Genomic DNA, 12,457 nt, shown 5'->3' on the forward strand with positions numbered 1-12,457 from the left:
ATGCACAGTTTGCAACAAAGTAAATTGGTATGGTGACAGATGAAATAATTGAAGTGCATAGTACATATATTTATAACTATTTACAGGATATGATTAAAATAAACTGAATCTCATGGTAATTAATATAGTGACTGACACAAGTCCAGTATGGATTTATTAACTCTACCTTGCATGGTTGGCTTATTTCAGGTCTTCAAAGAATCTAACCAGGTCTTCCAATAGGCAATCACATGATCTTATGGTAAGGTCCTGGTCCCTAAAGCTCCAACATCAGAGTGATGCTGTTTGAAAGCCTTAGCTAAAATCACACAACCAGTTTTTTAAATTATGTTACTTATAAATGACTAGTGGACCTCTGCTTAATTGAAAAGCAGCAGGTACTTGTAGAATTGCTTTGCTCCCTTTAGCATCACGATGCAGTCAGTGGAGATGATCCAGTGAGACAGAAGAACAGCAGACCAGAGGAGTCATACAATAAGTAAGGATTACAAGATGTGAAGGTGACTGACTGCACTTCCTAATTACAATACTCTGCTGACATTTTCAAATATAAAAAATGAATATTAGATAGTAGAAATAAAAATATGGTGCTTAGTGTAGGTACTATTTCTAATTACACCTTTTTATGAGTGCATAACAATACAGAGAGATCGTATTATTAGAACAATAAATATTCTTTACAAAGTGTGGTTCTATAAAAAATAAGTACAACTTATGTTAATATAATTGTATCCGTATTAAAAGCTAACCACATGTAACATTGCTTGCAGGACACAATGTTTAGACATACAGTGTAAAGAGCTGCGGTATATGTGTGCACTATATAAATAACAATAAATAAATGAAATAATTCACTCAATAAAGAAAGTAATTAAAAATAAATGATTACCCAAATATAAATAGAAGATTTAGGCCTAATTGTGTCCACATCCTCCCAGAGGATGAATATTGAATGGCAACTTGATCCTATTGGATTTTTGACAAGATTGAAAAGTAGACAGATGTGCGTTGCATATAGACAGGACAAACATTGTATGTGACTATGTACTGTTGCAATGTATATAAACAGACTTTTTTTTTTTAGATAGTTGGATGTCACTAACATGACAGACAGGTCTGACAACTACATCAAGCTAAGTATAAGTTTCCATTAAGTGTATATTTATACATGTTATTTTACAAAGGTTTTAAATCATAACAATTATTCTTTATTGGCAAACTGTTCTTAAAAGCTTTCTGTGCGAAGAATGAAACTTCTGAAAAACTTCAGACACTTTGACAGATGTTTATAAATGAATCATTGATTCTTCAGAGTTACTACTTACCCAATGCACCAAAAAAGTCATTTCCCAAGAAAGGGAACCCAGGTCTGTTAGCCAGTACTATCATCCTGAAATCAGGATGGATAGCGATCACATTGTCTCTTCTCGTCTGTTCCGATGGATCTGCGAAAAATAGGCATAACATATTTCTGATTATGCTCTATGTAGTGAGTGGAAATAGTTCATGAACAATTCCTGCTATAACATATATATATATATATATATATATATATATATATATATATATATATATATATATAAACAAATTACTCCATCTTAAGAAGAGTGATGGGTACTCAAAGCATATATATTTTTCTAGTAAAAAGGTTTACTGGCTAAATGCTGGCATTTACAAAGAAGTGTATTAAAGAAGGAGCACTCATGTAAACCAAGCATCTGCTGGCAAAAGTTAGACCCAGTCCTGCAAAGAAGGCATAATGAATTACTATGGAAGCCTGCTATAAAGCTTTGACATTCCTATAATCGCCAACAGCATATTTTTGCGAGTCATATCTTTTGGACTCAAATTATTCAAGATCCAAAAACCCAAACACTGCTGTTGAAGCCTGATAAAGACTTAGGCCTGATTAAGAGATTTATGCTAATGCAATCGCAGCTACGATTTCACACGGAATGCAACTGACAAAATATGCTAATGCCTTCCAAAGCATAGCCGAGCATAGGGACGCCCCTGCTGCCTTCTCATATCCTTTTCACTGTGTCCGACAGCGTAAACATCAGCATTATCGACGCACATTGGGCAGTGACGCAGCATATGTCTGGTCTTACCAGTCAATGATTAATTTATGCAAATCCACGAAATGGCGTTTAAACAATCAGACCCCTCCCCTGCGTTGCTACCCCCAAATGCTGACTACATGTCACTCAATTTGCGAGTGGTTCCTGTGTACAAGAGTAATCGCAATGCAATCGCTGCGCATGTGGTTTGTGCACATGCGTAATAGCAAATAACCGCTTGTTCTGCGAAAATATCAGCATTGCGTCCGTCTCTGAATCAGGCCTTTAGCATTTCTGGCCAGTAGCACTGGGGCCATGGGTCCTATCCTGCCTGGAGTTGGCACGCTCCCCTTGTTTACTCCAGGTGCTCAGGAATCCACCCATATTCCAAAAAACGTACTGGTAGGTTAATTGGCTTCTGACAAAATGCACTCAGGTGTGTGTTTATGAGTTTGGAATTTACACTGTAAGCTCCAATAGTCCACGAACTGAGATAAATTATTCAATATTTTCTGGAAGTGCTGTGTAATATAGTGGAGATATACAAAAAAAATATAATTATTATAACACAGCTCTGAAAAGGCACTTTTTCATAAAATAAAACCATTTTAAAGCTCATTTGTTATTTGATGGAGGCACATTGTCGATTATAGGACTATTTTATCACCCTTAGTAAAAGCATTGGTACAAAACAGGAATTACTTGAATTTGTGATGTAGTCAAAAGGTTGACAATGACAATGTCGACAATCATGTAGACATCACAATGCTGACAGTTATGATGCCAACATTGTCAAAACGTCGAAAGGCAACATGTAAAAATGACATTTCACCACTGTCTATATGAGGAATGGTGACATGGTCAACGTCGACATTATGACTGCCGACATATAATACTACACTCTCACCAATGAAAGTAGACCGTTCTTAGAACAGCAGACTAACAGGGGTATTCAATATGGGTGCGATAACATCGTTTTTGCGTTAATATCGCAATTATGACGTCATTATCGCAGGTTTTACTTTTACACCCTATTCAATTTCGAAGACTTATCGCAGTTTTGACAAGTCTTTGATAAAAAACGGTGATAACTTTTCACCATTGAATAGGTGTCGAAAAAAAGTGCAGAATTGGGGTTTAGGGGTGCAGGCTTAAAAAAAATAGCCTGCACCCCTGAGAATGACATTTAAAAAAGGACTGTGTCAAAAAAAGTTTTTTTAAAAAAAAATAGGGACACCCCAAAAAATGTATTTAAAAATTGGGGTGCAAAAAAAAAAAAACAAAGGGAAAAAATTGTTTAACAATAGGGAAATAGGTTCAGGGCTATTCTGCAAGTATGCGGCAGATGTTTTCTAGAATAGAATTATAGCGGCAGGTGCACAAATGCAGAATTTTAAAAAAATTACTTTAGGGACACCAAAATATGCTAGTACCCATTTTCATGTACCCCAAATTTGATGGGACCACTTAAAAAAATGAAAAAAATAACCTAAGTGCTCTTCTGCATCACTTCTTCAATGTCGGGAAAAAAACACCTGCTGCGGCTATTTAAATCCACGACTCTCAATTAAAGGCTAAAACGGGGGTACCCATAGTGTTCCCCCATGTTTTTACAACTTTAGGGGGGTCTTACAATTATTTTAAGGAAAAATTCGTAACTTTACGCAAATCCAACTTTGGAGTTTCCCGTTTTCGTTAATTTTATATTGAATACGTGGATAAGCGGGAGCGCGCACCAGACTTTAACGCAGAACAAAACTCCGATATGAAACGTTAACTTTGACAGTGAAGTTAACGTTTCAAATTGAATACCCCTCTAAATGTGGAGATCATGAATGAATTCATAATGTCTCTGCTAATGTCCCATTAGACTTTCAATGGGTCGCCAAATCCCTTAATTTGCCAACTCTATGTTCCAAGGAGATTATAGTGAATTCGTCCCAAGAAAAACAACATTTGTATTATGATTTGACAAATGCATTTCTTAGTACAGGCTTGATATTGAATGCTACATACACTCCTTAATAATATTGTTGATGTGTTACTCACTAAAACCAGTGATGACACACATTGAATTAATTATTACAGAGTAATCCTCGGATTGCACATTAATTAATTCAGGAGCACTGCAGAGGGATTACTGCTAAAATCTGAAGTGTATCCAAAGATTGAAGGATAGTAGGGAACATCACTGAAACACAGCCTGGACATCTGACCTGATAAGGAGAGATATGAGGAAGGAGCAGAAATCAAAGCTTTGGCTAGAAATTGGATCTTAAGCGAGACTGTCATGGTTTCTACAGAGACCTGGCTGAGCAGCTCAATCTCGGATGCTGCTATTTAATTTACTGATATGACCCTATTCAGAGCAGATATAACAGTGGAGTCTGATAAACATAGAGCTGGAGGTCTGTGTACATACAGATGTGCCCTTATACACCAAGCCTCAATACGTCATGCGGAGCGAGTGAACTGTGCTGAGTGGTGTAGTGTAGCGACTTTTTAAAAAATTTGCATCTTATTCGCACTGCAGAGGCAGCAAAACACCTCCCAGTCTGTACCAGGGGACACAGGGCTGCGACTTTACTCACACTGGAATTATTTTTAAATATGCACAAAGTCGTAGATAAAGCACCATGGAACTTGGCATGAAAAAAACTGAGGCCTCTGCATCATAGTTCTTTGTATAAGGATTCAGTCTCATTCACACACGGATGTACAAGTATTGCAGAAATTAATCAGTGCTGTTTCGTTAAGCAGTTTTATCACATCCTATTGTTTAATTTGTGTGACTAAGGCCCGTATTCAATTAGAATAGTCGGAAAAGTTTTGCTGTACGACTTTCTGCCTCCTTCATCTATTTCAGAGGCGAAAACTTTCCGTGCGAGTCCCCAATTTTCACCCTATTCAATTCCTAAACAGGCGAAGCGGCGAATGCGGAACAGGCGGAAAGTACTGAATAGATTGGGGGAATCAGTCTGTACCCCAAAATAAGATGCACTGACACTAAAAATCAGTACAGATGTGTACTATTAGCCCTAATAAAGGTACTTTCTGTCATTCATTTGTGTTAAAAGCTTTTTATCTGCTTATTTTTAAAAGTGCTGAAAAATGGTAGAAAACTTTTTTTGGTGAAAATAAATAGTCCTGTCAAATTTGGGGTACTTGTAAATGGGTGCTAGCACATTTTTGTGTCACTAAAGTGAACTTTTAAAAAAACGTGAAAAAACACCACGTGCACCTGCAATCCAAAAAACAATTGGCCCCTTCTTACAGCACCCCAAGAAGTCTATTTCGCTAGTTTTTATAGTTGTCCCCCCCACTTACGTTTTTCGCCCCAAAAAATGATGTCTTTTTTAGGGTGTTCTGAGGTTATTTTTATTTTTTTGCTGATTTATCCTTGGGGGCTGTCCCAAGGGTTCTGAGTCGTTTGTCTATGTTTGTACCCCAAAAATATTGATTTAGCATTATTTTCACCTGCTATTCATTCGAGATACTTTTCCGCCTATTACAATGCATTGAGTTTCCGCTTAGGCGAAATAGTCCTGGAATTGAATATGGCGATACTTTGAAAACACGAAGAAAGTCCGAATCCGCGGAAACTGATCTCCAAACGGCACTTTTCAACCTAAGTCACATATTCAAGCAAAAAAGACGCCCAGCGCAAGCAGAGTTGCATGGGACTTGGCGCACTGAGAAGGGCTGTTTGATACGACTATGGCCCTCATTCAGAGCCGTTCGCTATTTGTGGTCGCTCGTTTAAAAACAAGGGGTGGCTATTCAAATGATCCGTACGCACATTGCAGTCTGTTCACACCTCTAAGTCTGAACGAGCGAGCAAAACATACGCTCGTTTATTTGTTAAAAACGCCCCCTGGCCGCTCGCATCCTACGTCATGTCCGCTATTTATTAGATTAATCGAGTACATCGACCAGCGTATGAACTGCTCGCTATTCTTGTGGTTGGTGTTTGCTACCACAAATTTGCGAGCAGTTCTGGCTATAAAATAACCCAGTGACGTGGTCAATGACGCTGCTGTTTTAAATATGCACACCCATAAAACGCCCGTTTTGACCTTTAAGCACGCCTGCGTTCGGATCTCCACTCCCCATTTTCAAGCACCTTCCCCTGTTACCACCCACATACGCCTCATTCTGTCACTCAAAATAGCAGGCCCTCGCTATATTGCGTACCAACGATTTTCGGCCGCACTGACTGGTTCGCGCATGCGTACTAAAAACCGTACGCATGCGCAGATGTGCAAACATCGCTCGGAACGAGCGTACTGCCGCTAACGAGCGGCTCTGAATGAGGGCCTATGTTTGATATGACAATTTATGAGGATAAATTTGTATGTTAATAACGGTGTTTAGATGCTGACCTCATTGAGTCTTTTTTCTTGGCTGATGTTGAAGTATTTCCTGTTTAAGTGTAGGCCCTTTTAATTGCCATGGGAAATTTCAGTGGTGGCTGTGGTTGCATTTATATCCCACCACAAGCACAAGTGGTGGCTGCTTTGGAAATTTTACATGACGCTTTACCAGAACAGCAGTCTATCTATGCAGATGGGACATTCATAGTTGCTGTGGACTTCAATCAGACACATTTGAAGTAGGGGTGAGCGGGTTCGGATTTCTGAAATCCGAACCCCCCCGAGCCCCCCCGATCCGAGTCCGATCCGAGTCAGGCTCGACTTTTCCCGCCTGACTCGGATCTGACATCGAGGCAAAACGTCATCATCCCGCCTTCCGAGTCTCGCGGGTTTTGGATCCTATATAAGGTACCCGCGTCGGCGCCATTTTCTCACTCGGCTGTGGACAGTGAAGAGGGAGGGTGGGAGTTAGTGCTGTGTAGTGTAGTGTAGTGCTGCTGTTGTCCACTACTTCAAAGTCCATAGGGGCTGGCTGTGTTGTGCTGTGCTGTGCTGCTGTTGTTAATAGGGGCTGTGTCCACTACTTCAAAGTCCATAGGGGCTGGCTGGACTGTGTTGTGCAGTCAGTTCCAAAGTCCTGTGCAGTGTCCCAGTCCTAAAGGGGTGCTGTAGTGTTGTCCAGGGGGTGCTCTGTCCATCAGGGGTGCTCCCCCCAAGTGCTAAAAAAATAATATATTTTCTGTGTTTGTGAATTGTGTGCGCAGTAGCCGCACGTGCATCAACAAAGTAGTGCCAAGCGTGCGCCTGTGTCATAAGTAAAGGGCCGGCTGGCTTGACCGTTAAGGGTGCTGTAACCCCCGAAAGTACACTCCAGTCCAAACCAAAAAAAAAATTATTTTCTGTGTTTGTGAATTGTGTGCGCAGTAGCCGCACGTGCATCAACAAAGTAGTGCCAAGCGTGCGCCTGTGTCATAAGTAAAGGGCCGGCTGGCTTGACCGTTAAGGGTGCTGTAACCCCCGAAAGTACACTCCAGTCCAAACCTAAAAAAAAATTATTTTCTGTGTTTGTGAATTGTGTGCGCAGTAGCCGCACGTGCATCAACAAAGTAGTGCCAAGCGTGCGCCTGTGTCATAAGTAAAGGGCCGGCTGGCTTGACCGTTAAAGGGTGCTGTAACCCCCGAAAGTACACTCCAGTCCAAACCTAAAAAAAATTATTTTCTGTGTTTGTTAATTGTGTGCGCAGTAGCCGCACGTGCATCAACAAAGTAGTGCCAAGCGTGCGCCTGTGTCATAAGTAAAGGGCCGGCTGGCTTGACCGTTAAGGGTGCTGTAACCCCCGAAAGTACACTCCAGTCCAAACCTAAAAAAAAATTATTTTCTGTGTTTGTGAATTGTGTGCGCAGTAGCCGCACGTGCATCAACAAAGTAGTGCCAAGAGTGCCCCTGTGTCATAAGTAAAGGGCCGGCTGGCTTGACCGTTAAAGGGTGCTGTAACCCCCGAAAGTACACTCCAGTCCAAACCAAAAAAAAATTATTTTCTGTGTTTGTGAATTGTGTGCGCAGTAGCCGCACGTGCATCAACAAAGTAGTGCCAAGCGTGCGCCTGTGTCATAAGTAAAGGGCCGGCTGGCCGTTAAAGGGTGCTGTAACCCCCGAAAGTACACTCCAGTCCAAACCTAAAAAAAAATTATTTTCTGTGTTTGTGAATTGTGTGCGCAGTAGCCGCACGTGCATCAACAAAGTAGTGCCAAGAGTGCGCCTGTGTCATAAGTAAAGGGCCGGCTGGCTTGACCGTTAAAGGGTGCTGTAACCCCCGAAAGTACACTCCAGTCCAAACCAAAAAAAAATTATTTTCTGTGTTTGTGAATTGTGTGCGCAGTAGCCGCACGTGCATCAACAAAGTAGTGCCAAGCGTGCGCCTGTGTCATAAGTAAAGGGCCGGCTGGCTTGACCGTTAAAGGGTGCTGTAACCCCTGAAAGTACACTCCAGTCCAAACCAAAAAAAAATTATTTTCTGTGTTTGTGAATTGTGTGCGCAGTAGCCGCACGTGCATCAACAAAGTAGTGCCAAGCGTGCGCCTGTGTCATAAGTAAAGGGCCGGCTGGCTTGACCGTTAAGGGTGCTGTAACTCCCGAAAGTACACTCCAGTCCAAACCAAAAAAAAAATTATTTTCTGTGTTTGTGAATTGTGTGCGCAGTAGCCGCACGTGCATCAACAAAGTAGTGCCAAGCGTGCGCCTGTGTCATAAGTAAAGGGCCGGCTGGCTTGACCGTTAAGGGTGCTGTAACCCCCGAAAGTACACTCCAGTCCAAACCAAAAAAAAAATTATTTTCTGTGTTTGTGAATTGTGTGCGCAGTAGCCGCACGTGCATCAACAAAGTAGTGCCAAGCGTGCGCCTGTGTCATAAGTAAAGGGCCGGCTGGCTTGACCGTTAAGGGTGCTGTAACCCCCGAAAGTACACTCCAGTCCAAACCTAAAAAAAATTATTTTCTGTGTTTGTGAATTGTGTGCGCAGTAGCCGCACGTGCATCAACAAAGTAGTGCCAAGCGTGCGCCTGTGTCATAAGTAAAGGGCCGGCTGGCTTGACCGTTAAAGGGTGCTGTAACCCCCGAAAGTACACTCCAGTCCAAACCAAAAAAAAATTATTTTCTGTGTTTGTGAATTGTGTGCGCAGTAGCCGCACGTGCATCAACAAAGTAGTGCCAAGCGTGCGCCTGTGTCATAAGTAAAGGGCCGGCTGGCTTGACCGTTAAAGGGTGCTGTAACCCCCAAAGTACACTCCAGTCCAAACCAAAAAAAAATTATTTTCTGTGTTTGTGAATTGTGTGCGCAGTAGCCGCACGTGCATCAACAAAGTAGTGCCAAGAGTGCGCCTGTGTCATAAGTAAAGGGCCGGCTGGCTTGACCGTTAAAGGGTGCTGTAACCCACAAAGTACACTCCAGTCCGAACCAAAAAAAAAATTTATTTTCTGTGTTTAGCCGCACGTATATATCAAATCGATATAACATAAATGGAGGACCAAACTTTCTCCGATAAAAATAAAATAGAGAAAGATCAAGAACCACTTCCTCCTAGTGCTGAAGCTGCTGCCACTAGTCATGACATAGACGATAACATGCCATCAACGTCGTCTGCCAAGGCCGATGCCCAATGTCATAGTAGAGGGCACATACAATCCCAAATGGCAAAGTTCAGGAAAATGACCTTGAAAAAGACATTTAAATCAGCTGAAGAGAAACGTAAACTTGCCAATATGCCATTTACGACACGGAGTGGCAAGGAACGGCTAAGGTCGATCCCTAGTATGTTCATGACTAGTGGTTCAGCTTCACATGACGATGGAAGCACTCCTCCCACTAAAAAAATCAAAAGAGTTAAGCTGGCAAAAGCACAGCGAAGAACTGTGCTTTCTAAGAAGATATCACAAATCCCCAAAGAGAGTCCAAGTGTGGTGGTGGTTGCGATGCCTGACCTTCCCAGCACTGGACGGGAAGAGGTGGCTCTTTCCACCATTTGCACGCCCCCTGCAAGTGCTGAAAGGAGCACCCACAGTCCACTTGCTGATATGCAAATTGAAGATGTCACTGTTGAAGTACAACAGGATGAGGATACTGGTGTAGCTGGCGCTGAGGAGGAAGTTGGCGAGGAGGATTCTGATGGTGATGTGGTTTGTTTAAATCAGGCTCCGGGGGAGACAGTTGTTGTCCGTGGGATGAAAAAGCCCATCACGGTCATGCCTGGGCAGAAGACCAAACATTCCACCTCTTTGGTCTGGCAATATTTCTATCCAAATCCGGTCAACAACTGTCTTGCCATATGTACCATATGTAAAGGTGAAATAAGTAGGGGTAGGGACGTCAACCACCTAGGAACATCCTCCCTTATACGGCACCTGCAGCGCGTTCATAAAAAGTTACTGTCAAGTTCAGAAACTTTGGCTCAGACCGTAAGCAGTCCAGGGACACCTAAATCCCGTTGTCCTGTTGTATCCAAGCGCCTGCAAACCACACCGTCAACTCCCTCCTCGTCAATTTCCTCCTTAGTCAGGATCGGAAATAGTCCTGCAGGCCATATCACTGGCATGACTGACTCTCCTATCCGGGATTCCTCCGGAGGATCCTGCATTGCTACGCCTACTGCTGCCGCTGCTGCTGTTGCTGCTGCTGCTGGGAGTCGTTCATCATCCCAGAGAGGAAGTAGGAACACCACTACTTTTACTAAACAATTGACCCTCCAACAGTCCTTAGCGAGGAGGATGAAGTACGACAGCAGTCATCCTGAAGCAAAACGTATAACTGAGGCCTTGACTGCTATGTTGGTGTTAGACGTGCGTCCGGTATCCGCCATTAGTGCAGTGGGATTTAGACAATTGATGGAGGTAGTGTGTCCCCGGTTCCAAATCCCGTCTAGATTCCACTTCACTAGGCAGGCGATACCGAGACTGTACAGAAACGTCAGAAAAAGTGTCCTCAGTGTCCTGAAAAATGCCGTTGTACACAATGTCCACTTAACCACGGACATGTGGACAAGTGGAACAGGGCAGACTAAGGACTATATGACTGTGACAGCCCACTGGGTAGATGTATCACCTTACGCAGCAACAGCAGCAGCGTCACCAGTAGCAGCATCTCAGAAACGCCAGCTCGTTACAAGGCAGGCTACGCTGTGTATCACCGGTTTCAGTAAGAGGCACACCGCCGACAACCTCTTAGAGAAACTGAGGGAAATCATCGCCCAGTGGCTTACCCCACTTAGACTCTCCTGGGGATTTGTGATATCTGACAACGCCACCAATATTGTGCGGGCATTACATCTGGGCAAATTCCAGCACGTCCCATGTTTTGCTCACACAATAAACTTGGTGGTGCAGAATTTTCTGAAAAGCGACAGGGGCGTGCAGGAGACGCTTTGGGTGGCCCGAAAAATTTCTGGCCACTTTCGCCATTCAGCGACTGCGTGCCGAAGACTGGAGCGCCAGCAAACACTCTTGAACCTGCCCCGCCATCACCTGAAGCAAGAGGTTGTGACGCGGTGGAACTCAACCCTCTATATGCTTCAGAGGATGGAGGAGCAGCAAAAGGCCATACAAGCCTATACATCCACCTATGACATAGGCAAAGGAGGGGGTATGCACCTGACTCAAGCGCAGTGGAGAATGATTTCCGTGTTGTGCAAGGTTCTTCAGCCCTTCGAACTTGCCACACGTGAAGTCAGTTCAGACACTGCCAGCTTGAGTCAGGTCATTCCCCTCATCAGGCTTTTGCAGAAGCAGCTGGAGAAAGTGAAGGAGGAGCTAAGACGGAGCGATTCCGCTCGGCATGTGGGACTTGTGGATGAAGCCCTTCATTCGCTTTGCCAGGATTCCAGGGTGGTCAATCTGTTGAAATCAGACCACTACATTTTGGCCACCGTGCTCGATCCTAGGTTTAAAGCCTATGTGGTGTCTCTCTTTCCGGCCGACACAAGCCTGCAGAGGTGCAAAGGACCTGCTGGTGAACACACTGTCAGCTGAAGCGGAACGTGACACGTCAACGGCTCCTTCTTCATTTTCTCCCGCAACTGGGGCTGCCAGGAAAAAACTTAGGTATCCTAAGCAACCCGCTGGCGGTGATGCAGGGCAGGCAGGACCAAGTTTGGACATCTGGTCCGGACTGAAGGACCTGGCAACAATTTCTGACATGTCTACTGTCACTGCATATGATACTGTCACCATTGACAGAATGGTGGAGGATTACATCGGTGACAGCATCCAAGTAGGCATGTCAGACAGTCCATACCTGTACTGGCAGGAAAAAGAGGCAATTTGGAGGCCCCTGTACAAACTGGCTCTATTTTACCTGAGTTGCCCCCCCTCCAGTGTGTACTCCGAAAGAGTGTTTAGTGCAGCCGGGAACCTTGTCAGCGAAAGGCGTAGGAGGTTGCTTCCACAGAATGTGGAGAAGATGATGTTCATCAAAATGAATTATCAGCTCTTCCAGGGAGACCAGCCTCCAGAAGGTACAGAGGGACCTGTGGTGG

The 12,457-nt window shown here is 43.5% G+C and overlaps 1 protein-coding gene across 1 annotated transcript in view; it reads right to left on the reverse strand.

The window, feature by feature from the left end:
* The window catches only part of VWA8 (von Willebrand factor A domain containing 8), a 428,582-nt gene that overhangs the window by 208,915 nt on the left and 207,210 nt on the right, over positions 1 to 12,457 (reverse strand). Inside the window, exon 25 of the mRNA XM_088482592.1 lies at positions 1,326 to 1,445. Within this exon, the coding sequence (XP_088338718.1) occupies positions 1,326 to 1,445 (120 nt within the window). The remainder of the gene's footprint in view (positions 1 to 1,325; positions 1,446 to 12,457) is intronic.

This window comes from Taudactylus pleione, unplaced genomic scaffold (assembly GCF_031769625.1).
Source record: "Taudactylus pleione unplaced genomic scaffold, aTauple2 ptg000005l, whole genome shotgun sequence".
Taxonomy (NCBI): domain Eukaryota; kingdom Metazoa; phylum Chordata; class Amphibia; order Anura; family Myobatrachidae; genus Taudactylus; species Taudactylus pleione.